Source organism: Nicotiana tomentosiformis, chromosome 11, assembly GCF_000390325.3.
Source record: "Nicotiana tomentosiformis chromosome 11, ASM39032v3, whole genome shotgun sequence".
NCBI lineage: Eukaryota > Viridiplantae > Streptophyta > Magnoliopsida > Solanales > Solanaceae > Nicotiana > Nicotiana tomentosiformis.
The window spans coordinates 28,502,493-28,518,602 of record NC_090822.1 but is presented as its reverse complement, the minus strand read 5'-3'; the positions used below and the strand labels follow the sequence as shown (position 1 = coordinate 28,518,602).

The window sequence follows — 16,110 nt, the reverse complement described above, 5'->3', positions numbered from 1 at the left end:
AACCAACCAATACCAAGTCTGATCAAGATCGAGCCAAGTCCGATCAGGATCGAGCCAAGGGACAAGAGTCGTTACAGTTGCATTAAAGAAAGACAATCTCGGGGGGAATTAGGGAAAAATTATTCTATCATGGGATCTCCACTATGTATTTTTAATTATATATAAAGTAGAATTCCTCCACTATAAGAGAGATAACTATTATTTCTGTAAAGTGGGCAGATTAAGGCATATATACACTCTTATATTCAGATATCACGATTGATAGAGATATAAAGGAGAGATTATCTTCTTGTAAGCTTTTTACATTGATTCACCTTGCTAGTTCATAAAATCGTTTTCTAGTTCAATATTGGTTCGTATTTCATTCTTTACCGGTCAATATTCGATATATTTCTACTTACTTTTCTGATTTGTACCAAGTTATAACACGTACCCTTAGAATCGCGTATAAATTCAACTCTATCCGTTTTTCGGGTAAACAATAGTGTATGAAATTTGTATTTAAGTTATACATGCTCTGTGTTATAAATAGTTGTAGATATGTATCAAATATGTATTATAGTTGTATGAAATTGTATTTTATTATAGTTGTATTTTTTTGTATGAATGTTGTAAATAAATTGTTTAATGTATTAATAGTTATATGAAATTTATATTTAAATTTATATGTTGTTATAGATAAATTAAATTTGTATCAAAATTTATATGATAGTTGTACTGGTAACTCACTGCCAGTGGTGATGAGGGCGAGCGAATTAGTTTTCCCCACAAGAGTGAAGAAGAGAGGCAGAAAAAGGGTTGCCGGCGTAAAGCTGATGTCTTTCGATTTTGAAGCTAATTTCTCTCCAATCTATTTGATTTTGAAGCCGGATTCTTTCACTTTCAAACCAAACTTTCAACGTTGAGTTCTAAATCAGCAAATTCAGTGCCTAATTCAACCAATTTCATCAAACTCAAATCGGAGCCAACGATTTCAAGCTCCGATTATGAGAAACCTCAAGTGATCTTCTTTTCTTCTTGAGCATCGACAAAAAATAGAGTAGGACGGTTAAAAAACCTTCAAATCTTATCGTAGAAATGTTCCGAGGACTCTGTGTCTGGGCAGAAAATTACTCAGGCGTCCTTTCTTTTGTTTATTCGATCTCCTCCGACGAATCCGGAATGAAAAATACAGCGAAAGAGAAATAAAAAAGGGTGTAATTAAAATTTTTAATTTAAGGCGCTAATCCCTGAATTAAAGGCGCTTAATTGAGTCCCTAGAATGTATATAAATTCTAAAGAATATACTGTTACCTTTGGTAAATAACAAAGTTTAGAGAATCCAGATAATTAAGTTTGAAATATAATATATATATGAGAAAAATTCCCAATTCAAAATTGTCAATTTGGATCCGAATTCCATAGAGAAGAATTAAAAATATATGTATAATCTATATGTAGTATGTATATAATTGTATATACTTATTGTATAATTTATTTATACTGGCTAGAAAAATAAATATTAAATTTGACCGGCTATTTATGTAAATACACCTTGCATAAAAGGACTTAAGCTCAATCGGTTTCACTTAGAGGCCCAAAATTCCTCTAGAACTGGCCCATATGCGGACCCAAGTTTCGAGACCAAATATCAAATTCCACCCTCAGCGGCGAGCTCCTCCGGTCAAATCCTTACCGGCGATAACAGATGTAAGTTCTCTCGCTTTCCCTCTATGTCTCATAAGTCCCAAAAAAAAAAAAAAGAACCTTAATTCCCTTTTTCTAATGCTTTGTTTTCTACCCTCTTCGTTTACAGAAAAGTGTATTTGGTTTCGGAGATAATATATCAGATAATATGTATAAATTAGTATAGAAATAGTGTAAAATGGTTAAACTGTGTACTTAATGAATTAGGATAGAAATATTATCAAATGATTAAGTCAGGGACGGCTCAATATTGTTGGTGGCCTAAAGCCATTTTTATTTTATTTTTCAAACACACAAATATTCTTTTTTTTTTTAATCAACTAGGCATGGTGCCTAGGTGTTGTTTATATATATATAGAAAGAAAATTACAAGTGACATGGATTTTACGTAGTGTAGCAACATAAACATTGAAACTACATAGCTCCTATTGCCATAGTTGAGTAGCGTTCTCAAGCATGATATTACATATTGAACTATGGACGAGCTACTAATAAAAACTAGCCATAATAAGATGATGTCGAGAATAATCCCAGCTATGCATGTGTCATGTCCATTGCAGTAACAAAAAATGTAGTCCATTGTCCGCAATTTTCTCTTCAATCCAGATTTGTTATGCGTATCATAGTTCTTTGCTTTCATGTAACTCACCAATCTGCTCCAGTGATAACATTTATTTCCAGTTCTCTAGTGCCATTTTTGTGTTGTGGCTTGCACAGATGAATTCCTTGATCACAGGTTTGGGTCCAGCCATCCGTCCAGTAGATATTGTAATCCAAAATGTTTGCTTTTTCTTGTAGAATCCATGCATCCCCAATTAATACTGCTAAACCACACGCAACACACATCGATTCCACTGACCCAAAAACAGCCTTTTCAAACAAAATTGCGCGAGATCTCCATTGAATCCTTATTGAGAAAATCTGGGCAGTTCTTCTCTTTGTAGTGACAGTTTTTATCTTCGCATAAATGGAGTTGAACTGCAGCCTGTTGGATTGAGTACTAGGGTGGTTAAATTTACAATCTAACCTTCGAAAGTTGAAGGTAACAGTAAGTACTCCAGCCCCTAGCCTCTTTGTAATCATCCTTGCTTGTAAGCTTGTGCCTATCCTTGGTTCCCCTCCAATGGAATCAGTACCTAGTACTTATACCACCAGTTTAATTGTATACAAAAGATAAGGCATGGATACTGTAATGTTTCGTGCAAAAAAGCAAAAAGTGTTAGTGAACAATGAACAGAGTCATTATCCTCTCCTCTGGGCAGATTTGAGGATGATGATCATGGCTGCTTCCTCTTCTCGTTGTATGCCTATCATCCATTCCTTTTATTTCCTCGCAACCTTCACTCTCAAATAAGGACATTGTAATTTATCATCATTCACCAATCTTCGTCCTTGTATCTCCAAATGTAAGAAACAGTCAGCCTCAAAATTACCTCTATCCAGTGCGTAGTTGGCTAAGTAGTCTGCCAGTTTATTTCCCTCTCTCATAATATGCAATATCCTTATGTTGTGTCTTCCAATAATGTCTTTGATCTCCTCTACATGTGTTGCAATTATCCATGGCACATACCAAATTCCCTCCACCACATTCTTCAACAACACGTTGCACACACTACTTCAATGCTTCTAAAATAGCCACAGCTTCAGCTTCAGTGTTAGTACCCTCACGTATCTCCTTTCCTTGTGCATGTAGGACATCACCATATTCATCTCTCAACACAAAACTAAAAGAACTCTTTCCCGAATTTTCCCTTGATGCCCCATCTGTATTAACTTTCACCCAGCCTTGTGTAGGAAATTCCCACAAGACGTTGGTCACCTTTAATCTTGGTGTATATTGCTCCAACATTAGCAGCAGGTCAGGTCATTTATGTGGCACATTCTACAATCCTGGTTTTTTGAATTTCACAAACGATTGGAGAGTAGATGATACCTGATAAATTACTCGACTAATCGTTACGGCCTCTCCATGTTTGTATGCATTACTTCTCTTCCACTATTTCCTTACTTTTTAGACACAAAATTATTAATATTTTGTTTATAATCAAGGTATTCTAATAATTCTTTTTCGCTTGATAATATAGCTAATCTATTTAAATGTCTTTTGAGATATTGTTGATCCTAGGTAAGATTGTGTTATATTAAAATTTAATAAACTTCTTCCCACAAATGCAACTGTTATAGGAGCATTATTCGATAAGGAATATAGGTATTTGAAAAAGAATCAAGTCTTACTTTTTCAAGTCTTGTTAGCTGATTGATTATATCGATTAGAGTATTATTTTCTTCTTATAGTATTTCCTTTAATGCTTTAATTCGAAAAATAAGTCTAAACTATCCATCAGAGTGACTTTTCTCAGATTCTTATCACCTAGTGATTTCAAAATTTTCCACTAAACAAAAATTATAGATACTTTTCACGCTTCAGATTATTCAAATCTCTATGGTCGACATCAGTAACAAATCAAAGTTTTCTTCTTCTTTTTTTTCTATTAAAAAATTATTTTTTACTTTAAAATATTTAATTTTTTAAAAAGATAATAATTCTTAAAATGTACTACTAGTAAAAAATAGGGCCCCTAAACTTTGGGGGCCTAAAACAATTGCTTGGGATGCCTTACCCTTGAGCCGACATTGGATTAAGCTTTGTAGCAAAGACATTGAATTAGGGGTCGTCTGGTTCACATACTCATTATACAACAACAACAAACCCAGTGTAATCCCACAATTGTTGTCTGGGGAGGGTAGTGTGTATGCAGACCTTACCCCTACTTTGTGAAGGTAGAAAGACTGTTTCCGGTAGGCCCTTGGCTCAAGAAAAGCATAGTCACATCAGAGTTGGTTCACATACTCGTTATACAGTGATTATAATGCATAGTCTTTTTGTTGGATTAGTAATGAAAGAACTATTATGCAGTGATTAATAACAAGGAGATTGTTATACATGAATTAATTACTTTAAAAGGTCATTTTTATCTTTAAATTGTTTAATCACCGCTTTACTAATACATGAATTCATATTCCACGTTCTATCAAGCATAAAATAGGACATAGATTTCCGCATAACTTAATGTATGTATTATCTAATACCGCCAAACAAAACGCTGTATTAGTTATGTGGTGATGATTTTTTTCTTACACGACATTATCGTATGTGGGATTTTATGCTAGGATTACTTATTCCAAACCATCAGCGAAATGGCCCCTAAGTAGGTCATTTTGAGGTCAAATTTCATAATTTTGACCTTTAAATTATCTTGCTACAACAAACGGTATAACGACTAATATGTCATTTGTCAAGTTAGTAGGTATAACCTGTCTTATTATTTTTTCAGATTATGTGTGTTCATGCTGCTTATCCTGTTGTTGCAGCACAAAGTAGGTGCTTGTTCCTGCTGCAATGCCTTGCAAATGAAGAAAGTTAGCTTGTTATTGTGATGTGAATACGTGTAATTCTTGGAATATATGGATTCTACATCCAAGTACTCTCCCTTTTGCTTAAAATGGCCATGGGATGTCCATAACCAAAACCCTAAAACCCCTCTGCCATGTACGTTTGAAACACCCTGGCTATTCAAACCATTCAAGAATATTGGCTCTGGAGTGTTTAATTTCATCCAAAATATATCAAAACCCCAACCTTTATCACCCGAATTACATTTCCAGTCGAATGGTGGAGTCGGCCAAAACACTACCTTGAAGTTGATGAAGAAATTGACTCCTGCAGACCAAGCAGAGGCCGAGCAGAGTGCATTAGCGTCTGCCTTGGCCAGTGGAAAGGAGGGTACTGTAATTGAATTTTACTCCCCCAAGTGCCGGCTCTGCAATTCTTTGTTTAATTTCGTTAACGAGGTTGAGAATAGGAACTCTGAGTGGCTCAACATTGTTATGGCTGATGCAGAGAATGATCAATGGTTGCCTGAGGTACTCTTAATACTCTATACATTGTATATTCTCACATTTTTCGCAAGGCTGTTTAGTAATATTTAGTTGTTGGATGGATGTGTATTAGATTTTGCATACTCCAAGAATTGAGAGGGGCCTCATCCTTTGTTGTTTGGTTGTTGATATGGTTCTTTTCTTCTTTCTTTATTGAAGATTATTTTTGTACTGATACTTGATAATCTTGAAAATTGTTAATTCAAAACTAGACATGTGTTGAATGCACTCGGTACTGAGTATTGGATTCTTCTACCATGTATCAAAATATCATAACTATGTTAAGTTACATTCATGAATCAGTTGATTGGGATAGACGGAGACTGCATTCTGGGCATAGCATTGGTCTAATAAATTGTTTAGACAACATATCTTTCAGTATTGTGATGTAAAACTGCAATATATTATCAGCAAAGGATTGAAGTTAAATTCTCATCCTTCAATTTGCTAGGTAATAGACGGAAAGTCTTTTTACAGATTAGCTTACTTTGTTTATACTTTAAATTTGGTAGATCTGTGTCTTTTGAAGTTTTTTCAGTGTAACAACTCATAGCTTTCATTCTCAGTGGAGCCTAAAAGCATTGCAGAATCCTTAGCACCTTCTATTGTGTTGAGATTGGTTACTCTGTGGCGACTGCTAAGTTGACTTATATAATTAAAAGTACACTCTCTGGTGATAGCTAAGTTAAACTACACTTTTAAAAAGTTTAAAAAGGAGGGGAAGTCTAGATGAAGTAATTAAATCAAAGAAGAATTGTTTCTGCTATTTGATTGGTCCAGTCAGTTTGCGTATTGCCTTTGGAGTAATCAATATACTTCATGCTGGAAATGATTAACTTCCCAGCTTGATTGACTTCTTTCTGTTTGCAAATTCAGCTTCTCCATTATGACATAAAGTATGTCCCTTGCTTTGTTCTACTGGACAAATACGGGAGGGCACTTGCTAAGACGGGTGTTCCCAGCAGCCGACTGCATGTTGTGGCTGGTATTTCTCATCTCCTCAAAATGAAACGCCCACAACACTACTAATGTGCCTATGGTTGATTGATCCAGCAGCAGATGAGATTGTCGGCTTGTCACAGTAAATTGCACGTAACAGTATTTAGCTGTAGAGATCGAAAGGATGGAGCAAGTAATGTAGTAGTTATCAAGTGCAAGATCTTTACTTGCGTTTGTTATAGTTTCGTAATCCATTTTGGAGATCCTGTTATATGAATCCCCTAAAAAGTTAAAGGGAAAAGAAGGATAATGCTGCTTTCTGTTTTCAGTATGCTGTATGTCTATATTTCATGCCTAGGAGTTCCCATGAATTAGCTTGCAGTTATTATGCTGGCGGTGTATTTTACATTTTGACTGTCCCAGTTATGCTTTATAACCTTCTTCGATTGATCTACTCCTACTAATGCCCAACATATGGTACATTTTTGTTATTTTCATGTTTTCTGTTTGCAATTTATGCTTCCCATTGGTGTACTTGTGAAAACTTCCCTTTCTACTAATCAGCTCTTTTTCCTTTTCCTTTCCTTTTTATATTTTAAAATTTAAACAATCCAACCATCTCATTAGACAGACTCTATATGTTATTCCCTCCGTCCTAATTTATGTGAAAGTATTTGTCTCGGAACGAAATTTAAGAAAGAAAGGAAGATCTTTAACCTTGTGATTTAAAATAAGCCAGTCATTTGTGTGATGATAAATCATCTTAATAAGGTTAGATAAAGAAGTATAATATTCTTTTTGGACTTGCTAAAACTTAAATGTATAGCTCATAAAATGGGACAAGAAAAAGTATATTAGAATATGACCTGGAATTTTGATTCATCCGGACTCGGGAGCTTGTCAAAATTAAAACTACCCAAGGCGCAATTCATCTGGTGTTGTTCAACCACACTTATATAGCAAGTTTGGCCAAGTTTCTTTTGTGGCCAAAAGTATTCTTTTTAGTCAAAATTATTTTTTTTTATCAAAATTAAGGTGCTTGGCCAAGTTTTATGAAGTAAAGAAAGTGTTTTTGAGTAGAGGCATAAGCAGTTTTAGAGAAACAGAAAAAATAGTTTCTCTCAAAAAATACTTTTTTGAAAAATATTTTTGAGAAAAATACACTTAAAAACACTTTTTTAAAAGTTTGGCCAAACACTAATTGTTGCTCAAAAGTGCTTTTCAAATTAATGAGTCAAACCTAAACTACTTATCAAAAGTACTTTTGGAAAAAACGTTTTTCAAAATAAGCTGTCACGACCCGAAATTCCCACCTTCGGACCGTGATGGCGCCTAACATTTCACTTGCTAGGCAAGTCAACGTTAGAATAATATTATCCATTTTAAAACAATTTTTAAATGTATTAATAACAAGGAAATAAATGCGGAAGCAATGTTTGAAATATAGTGAAATAATCCATCAAACAACGGTGTCTAAATACCATCCCAGAATTGGTGTCACAAGTGCACGAGCTTCTAGAATAAATACAAATAAAGGTCTGAATAAAGTAAAACTGTCTGGAAATAAACACACAACTAAAGTGAAATAGACGGGGACTTCAGAACTGCGGACGCCATGTAGTTATACCTCAAGTCTCCTCCGAGTAGCTGAAATCCGAGCAAAACTATGGCACGCCGCTGGAACCAACTCCAAAATCTGCACAAGAAGTGCAGAGTGTAGTATTAGAACAACCGACCCCATGTACTGGTAAGTGCTGAGCCTAACCTCGACGAAGTAGTGACGAGATTAAGGCGGGTCACTTACATTACCTGTACGCAATATTAGATACAACAACAATAATAGAAATAAATCAAGTAACTCATTTATAATAATTGAAACCAACTCAGCAGTCATAACCAATTATCATTTCCATCAATTCAGTTGCAGCGTGCAACCCGCTCTCACAATATATTTACATTCAATTCTGTTGCAGCGTGCAACCCGCTCTCACAATATATTCACATTCAATTCTGTTGCAGCGTGCAACCCGCTCTCACAATATATTCATTGTAATCAAGTCTGTTGCGGCGTGCAACCTGATCCTCTAATATGGACTTTTAATAAGTCTGTTGCGGCGTGCAACTCGATCCTCCAATATTGACTTTTAATACGTCAGTTGCGGCGTGTAACCCGATCCTCCAATATGGACTTTTAATAAGTCTGTTGCGGCATGCAACCCGATCCTCCAATATATTCATTATAATCAATCTTGTTGCGACGTGCAACTCGCACCTCCAACATATTCATTTACCAATCAATTCTTATAGAAGAAATTTTCCAATAAACGCAACAATTAATATAAAATCGTAAGACAACAAACATACAATAATTATAATTTAATTATGAAACAAACAATGACAATTAGCAATTTATTATAGAAATCAGGGAAAAAATAGCCAGTTTAATATTTAATATGCTAAATGTCAAATAACAATTAAAACACATAATTCAAATAGCATGTAACAATTAATGCAGGAATTCAAAAATTAATATTTTGACAAAGAATAAGAGAAAAACAATCATTATAATAATTAATTTATGATTAAAAATAATTTATGATTTTCAAGTAAACATGCAAACAATTAATTTGACGACGTATAGACATTCGTCACCTCGCCTATACGTCGTTCACATGCAATTCACATAACAAATAATTTTAGGGTTCTATCCCCTCAAGTCAAGGTTAACCACGACACTTACCTCGCTTTGCAAATTCCAATCAATTATTCAACCACAACTTTTCCTTTTAAATTTGCCTCCGAAAGCTTCAAATCCAATTCAAAGCCGTGAAAATTCCCCTTGAAATCGCCCAAATCCGAGACTTAAAACTCAAAAATGAGTAAAAATGACTAAGACCCGATTTTATGTATTCTGCCCAGCATTTTCGTATTTGCGGGCTATATTTTCGCACCTGCGATCTCGTATTTGCGAGACAAAGCTTGCATTTGCGAAGTGGGCCTGCCAGGCGAGGTTCCGCATTCACGGACAAAAATGTCGCACCTGCGACGTCCGCTTCTGCGCAAAAGGGTCGCACCTGCGGAATTTTGACCGCATCTGTGATGGAAGTCTTGCTTCTGCGGTCAAAATTCCGCAGGTGCGATTACACAAGAACTCAAAATTTTAGATTTTGCTTAAGTCCAATTCTTGTTCCGATTTTGATCCGTTTCACTCTCGGGGTACTCGGGACCCCGCTCGAAAATACCAACAAGTCCCGTAATATAATGCAAACTGACTCGGGGTCTAAAATTACGTCAAACAACACTGAAATTACAACTCACACCCCGATTCGAACTTTGAGTTTTAAACTTTCAATTTGCAAATCTCGTGCCAAAACATATTAAATGAATCCGAAATGACTTCAAATTTGGCACACAAGTCATAGATGACATAACGAAGCTGTTCAAATTTTCAGAATCGGATTCTGGCTCCTATATCAAAAAGTCAACTCCGTGGTCAAACTTGGAATCTTTAGCTTTAAATTGTTGGTTCCGTTAAATGGTCATAATTTAAGTTAGGGACCTCCAAATTAAATTTCGGGCATACTCCCAAGTCCCAAATCACGATACGGAGCTACTGGAACTGTCAAAACACTGATCCAGGTTTGTTTGCTAAAAATATTGACCAAAGTCAACTCAGTTGAGTTTTAAAGCTCTATTTCACATTTGAATCTATTTTTTCACATGAAAATTTTCCGAAAAATTTTACGGACTGCACACGCAAGTTGAGGAATGATAAATGGTGCTTTTCGAGGTCTTAGAACACATAATTACTTATTAAATTTAAAGATGATAATTTGGGTCATCACATCCTCCACCTCTAAAATAAACGTTCTTCCTCGAACGGAGTTAGAAAGAAGTACCTGAGCTTTTGAATAAGTGTGGATATTTACTCCGCATCTCTGACTCGGACTCCCAGGTAGATGCCTCTACCGGTTGACCTCTCCATTGCACCCGAACTGAAGGATAACTCTTAGACCTCAACTGTCGGACCTGTCGGGCTAGAATAGCCACCGACTCCTCCTCGTAAGTCAAATCTTTGTCCAATTGGACTGAGCTGAAATCTAACACATAGGACGAATCACCATGATATTTTCGGAGTATAGACACATGGAACACCGGATGAACCGCTGATAAACTAGGTGGTAATGCAAGCCTGTAGGCTACTTCACCCACCCTTTCAAGAATTTCAAAGGGTCCGATATACCTAAGGCTCAACTTGCCCTTCTTTCCGAACCTCATTACACCTTTCATAGGTGAAACTCGGAGCAATATTCGTTCTCCAACCATGAATGCAATATCACGAACTTTACGGTCGGCATAACTCTTTTGCCTAGACTGAGCTATGCGAAGTCGATCCTGAATAATCTTGACCTTATCCAAGGCATCCTGTACCAAATTGGTACCCAAAAACCGAGCCTCTCCCGGTTCAAACCAACCAACTGGCGATCGACATCGCCTTCCCTATAATGCCTTATATGGAGCCATCTCAATGCTCGACTGGTAGCTATTATTATAAGCAAACTCCACAAGTGGCAAGGAATGATCCCAAGAACCTCCAAAGTCTATAACACAAGCCCAGAGCATATCTTCCAATATCTGAATAATGCGCTTTGACTGTCCGTCTGTCTGTGGATGAAATGTTGTACTCAACTCCACCCACGTGCCTAACTCACGCTGTATAGCCCTCCAGAAATGTGAGGTAAGCTGCGTACCCTTTATCTGAAATAATAGACACGGGCACACCGTGAAGGCGGGCAATCTCACGAATGTAAATTTCAGCTAACCTCTCTGAAGAATAGGCAACTGCCACTGGAATGAAATGTGCTGACTTGGTCAACCTGTCCACAATGACCCAAACTGCATCAAATTTTCTCTGAGTCCGTGGGAGTCCAACAACAAACGCTCCCACTTCCACTTAGGAATTTCTAACTTCTGAAGCAAACCATTAGGTCTTTGATGCTCGTACTTAACTTGCTGACAATTCAGACACCGAGCTACATATGCAACTATATCCTTTTTCATTCTCCTCCACCAATAATTTTGCCGCAAATCTTGATACATTTTGGCGGTACCTGGATGAATAGAATACCTGGAACTGTGTGCTTCTTCAAGAATTAATTCACGAATTCCATCCACATTAGGCACACAAATACGACCCTGCATTAGCAGAACCTCATCTTCCCCCATAGAAACATGTTTGGTATCACCATGCTGCACCGTGTCCTTAAGGACAAGTAAGTAAGGATCATCATACTGCCTCTCTCTGATGCACTCATATAAAGAAGACCGAGCGGCTATGCAAGCTAGAACCTGACTAGGTTCTGAAATATCTAACCTCACAAACTGATTAGCCAAAGTCTGAACATCTGCAACTAATGGCCTCTCACCAACCGGAATATACGCAAGACTGCCAATACTCACAGCCTTTCTACTCAAAGCATCGGCCACCACATTGGCCTTTCCGGGGTGATACAAAATGGTGATATCATAGTCTTTCAACAACTCCATCCATCTTTTTTGCCTCAAATTAAGATCCTTTTGTTTGAACAGATACTGGAGGCTACGATGATCAGTAAATACCTCACACGAGACACCGTAGAGGTAATGCCTCCAAATCTTCAGTGCATGAACAATGGCTGCCAATTCTAAGTCATGAACAGGATAATTCTTCTCGTGAACTTTTAACTGACGCGACGTATATGCAATTACCTTGCCATATTGCATTAATAATGCACCAAGCCCAATGTGAGATGTGTCACAATATACCGTATACGATCCTGAACCTGTGGGTAATACCAATACTGGCACCGTAGTCAAAGCAGTCTTGAGCTTCTGAAAGCTCAACTCACACTCATCTGACCATCTGAATGGGACACCCTTATTGGTTATTCTGGTCAATGGGCTTGCTATAGATGAAAACTCTTCCACGAACCGACGATAATAACCAGCTAAACCCAGGAAACTCCGGATCTCTGTAACCGAAGTAGGTCTAGGCCAATTCTGAACAACCTCAATCTTCTTAGGATCCACCTTTATGCCTTCTGCCGATACAACATGCCCCAAAAATGCAACTGAGTCTAACCAAAACTCGCATTTTGAAAATTTGGCATATAACTGATTATTATTCAAGGTGTGAAGCACACTTCGAAGATGCTACTCATGCTCCTCTCGACTGCTGGAGTAAATCAAGATATCATCAACGAATACAACCACAAAAGAATCCAAATAAGGCTTGAACACTCGATTCATCAAATCCATAAATGCTGCTGGAGCATTTGTCAACCCAAATAACATTACTAGGAACTCGTAATGCCCATACCGAGTTCGAAAAGATGTCTTAGGGACATCAGACGCCCTAATCTTCAACTGATGATAACCAGATCTCAAATCAATCTTTGAAAATACCTTGGCACCCTGAAGCTGAACAAATAAGTCATCAATTCTTGGCAGCGGATATTGGTTTTTGATAGTGGCCTTGTTCAACTGCCGATAGTCTATACACATCCGCATCGAGCCATCTTTCTTCCTTACAAATAATACTGGTGCACCCCAGGGCGAGACACTGGGTCTAATGAATCCCTGATCAAGCAAGTCTTGTAACTGCTCTTTCAATTCTTTCAACTCTGGCGGGGCCATACGGTATGATGGAATAGAAATGGGCTGAGTGTCCGGAGCCAAATCAATACAAAAGTCAATATCTCTGTCGGGTGGCATACCCGGCAGATCTGTAGGAAATACTTCTGAAAATTCACGAACAACTGGTACCGAGTCCATAAAAGGACATCCGCACCGGGATCGCGAATATAAGCCAAATAGGCTAGACACCCTTTATCTACCATACGCCGAGCTTTCATATAAGAAATAACCCTGCTGGCAGAATGGCCAGGAGTTCCTTTCCACTCTAACCGAGGTAACCCCGGCATAGCTAGGATCACTGTCTTGGCATGACAGTCCAATATAGCATGATAAGGAGACAGTCAATCCATACCCAAGATGACATCAAAATCTACCATATCAAGAAGTAGAAGATCCACACTAGTCTCAAGATTACCAATAGTAACCACACACGAACGATAGACATGATCTACAACAATAGAGTCTCCCACCGATGTAGATACACACATAGAAGCACTCAGAGAATCACAAGGCACAACCAAATATGAAGCAAAATAGGAGGACACATAGGAATAAATAGATCCTGGATCAAATAGAACTGAAGCATCTCTATGGAAAACTGGAATAATACCTGTGATCACAACATCAGATGACTCGGACTCAGGCCTAGCTGGAAAAGCATAAAATCAGGGCTGGGCCCCACCACTCTGAACTGCGTCCCTAGGACGGCCTCCGACTGGCTGGCCTCCTCCTCTAACAGTCTGACCTCCACCTCTAATGGAATGACCTCCACCTCTAGCTGCTTGACCCCTGCCTCTAGCTGGTTGAGCAGGCAGTGAAGCAACCGGTGCCGGTATGATGGCACGAGAATCCTGCCGAGATCTGTTACTCGCCAATCTAGGGCAATACCACCTGATGTGACCAATGCTCCCACACTCATAACACCCATCCTAATGCCGTGGCTGCTGAAGTTGAAGCTGACCCAGATGGGCCGGATAACCACTGTAGTAACTCTGGAGTGGTGGTGCACTGATAGGAGCTGAATGTGCACTGAATACTAGCTGCCCAGAGTAAGGCATAATAGGACTGTGACTCCCTGAAGCACCAGGAGATACATGAAGTGCTGAATGAAACGGTATGGGAGGATGACCCCTACCAAAATTAGCCCTTCCTCCAGACGAGGCACCACTGTAACCACCGAACTGACGAGGCCTCTTATCGGACCTCTGCCCTCTTTTCTGTGGAAGAACCATCTCGATCCTCCTTGTGACATTAGCAACCGCCTGAAAAGAAATCTCACTTCCGGTCTCCTTGGCCATCTGAAGTCTGATAGGGTGAGTGAGTCCCTCAATGAACCTCCTCACTCTCTCTCCCTCCGTAGGTAGTAAAAGGAGAGCATGACAGCCAAATCCACAAAACGGGACTCATACTGAGTAACCGTTATACTGCCCTGCTGTAGACGCTCAAATTGCTTGCGGAATTCCTCTCTCAGTGTGATAGGAAGGAATTTTTCCAGAAATAGCTGAGAGAACTGCTCCCATGTAAGTGCAGGCGATCCGACTGGTCGGGTCAATGTATAATCTCTCCACCACCGCTTGGCGGAACCCGTCATCTGAAATACAGCAAAATCAACCCCATTGGTCTCAACTATACCCGTGTTTTGCAGCACCTCATGGCAGCGTTCAAGATAATCCCGTGGGTCCTCAGAAGGTGTACCACTGAAGTGAATTGGAAAGAGCGTGGTAAACTTATCGAGTCTCAATAAGGTCTCAAAAGACATGGTGGGCCTATCACCGGTCGTGCCGCAACAACTGGATGAACTACCCCAACTGGCAGGGCTGCTGGAGCTTGATTCTGGGGAGCCATCTGCTCCGGAGCGGGAGTAGTGGGAGTTTGTTCTCCTCCCCCAGCCTGTGAGATGGCTGGTGCCACTGGAAATGTACCATTCTGGGCCACGCCCTCCATGAGACTTACCAAACGGACTAGAGCGTCCTGAAGTACTGGAGTGGCTATGAATCCTTCCGGGACCGAAACTGGTCCAACTGGTACATTCTGAACTGGAACCTCCTCCTGAAGATACACCTGAGGTTCTACAACAGGTGCAGCTGCTCGAGCTCTGGACTGAGCTCTACCTCGGCCTCTAGCACGACCTCGACCTCGACTTCTACCCCTGGCCATAGTTGCCACCGGGGGTTCTGCTCCCTATCCATTGGTAGAGGTATTACATGTTCTCACCATCTGTGAGAGAATAAGAGTAGAATGGTTCAATCATCGATGATAGAATAAAACCGCACAACAGAATAAGAAAGAAATGATATTGTTCCTAAACTTCATAGCCTCTGAGAGATAAGTACAGACGTCTCCGTACCGATCCTTCAAACTCTACTAAGCTTGCTTGTGACTCGTGAGACCTATGTAACCTAGTGCTCTCATACCAATTTTCACGACCCGAAATTCTCACATTCGGACCGTGATGGCGCCTAGCATCACTTGCTATGCAAGCCAACGTTAGAATAATATTATCCATTTTAAAACAATTTTTAAATGTATTAATAACAAGGAAACAAATGCGGAAGCAAAGTTTGAAATATAGTGAAATAATCCATCAAACAATGGTGTCTAAATACTATCCTAGAATTGGTGTCACAAGTGCACGAGCTTCTAGAATAAATACAAATAAAAGTCTGAATAAAGTAAAGCTGTCTGGAAATAAACACACAGCTAAAGTGAAATAGACGGGGACTTCAGAACTGCGGATGCCATGCAGTTATACCTCAAGTATCCTCCGAGTAGCTGCAATCCGAGTAAAACTATGGCACGCCGCTGAGACCAACTCCAAAATCTGCACAAGAAGTGCAGAGTGTAGTATCAGTACAATCGACCCCATGTACT

The 16,110-nt window shown here is 38.9% G+C and overlaps 1 protein-coding gene across 2 annotated transcripts; it reads left to right on the top strand.

The window, feature by feature from the left end:
- The first annotated feature begins 1,558 nt into the window (after window positions 1–1,558).
- On the top strand, window positions 1,559–7,021 carry LOC104091816 (thioredoxin-like protein HCF164, chloroplastic). 2 transcript variants are annotated; one of them, XM_009597241.4, is made up of 3 exons: window positions 1,559–1,689; window positions 5,059–5,610; window positions 6,502–7,021. In XM_009597241.4, the coding sequence occupies exons 2-3, from the start codon at window positions 5,152–5,154 to the stop codon at window positions 6,652–6,654; spliced, it is 612 nt and encodes a 203-aa protein (XP_009595536.1). In that variant the 5' UTR covers window positions 1,559–1,689; window positions 5,059–5,151; the 3' UTR covers window positions 6,655–7,021. The 2 variants fall into 2 exon arrangements, with proteins under 2 accessions (XP_009595536.1, XP_009595543.1); XM_009597248.4 differs by lacking the exon at window positions 1,559–1,689 and adding an exon at window positions 2,926–3,657.
- Window positions 7,022–16,110: the final 9,089 nt, after the last annotated feature.

Bases quoted from the DNA above. Each gene is read 5' to 3' on its own strand.
- LOC104091816 (XM_009597241.4), top strand. From the start codon at position 5,152: ATGGATTCTACATCCAAGTACTCTCCCTTTTGCTTAAAATGGCCATGG. The intron at 5,611-6,501 runs GTACTCTTAATA...TTGCAAATTCAG, and splicing joins ATGATCAATGGTTGCCTGAG to CTTCTCCATTATGACATAAA.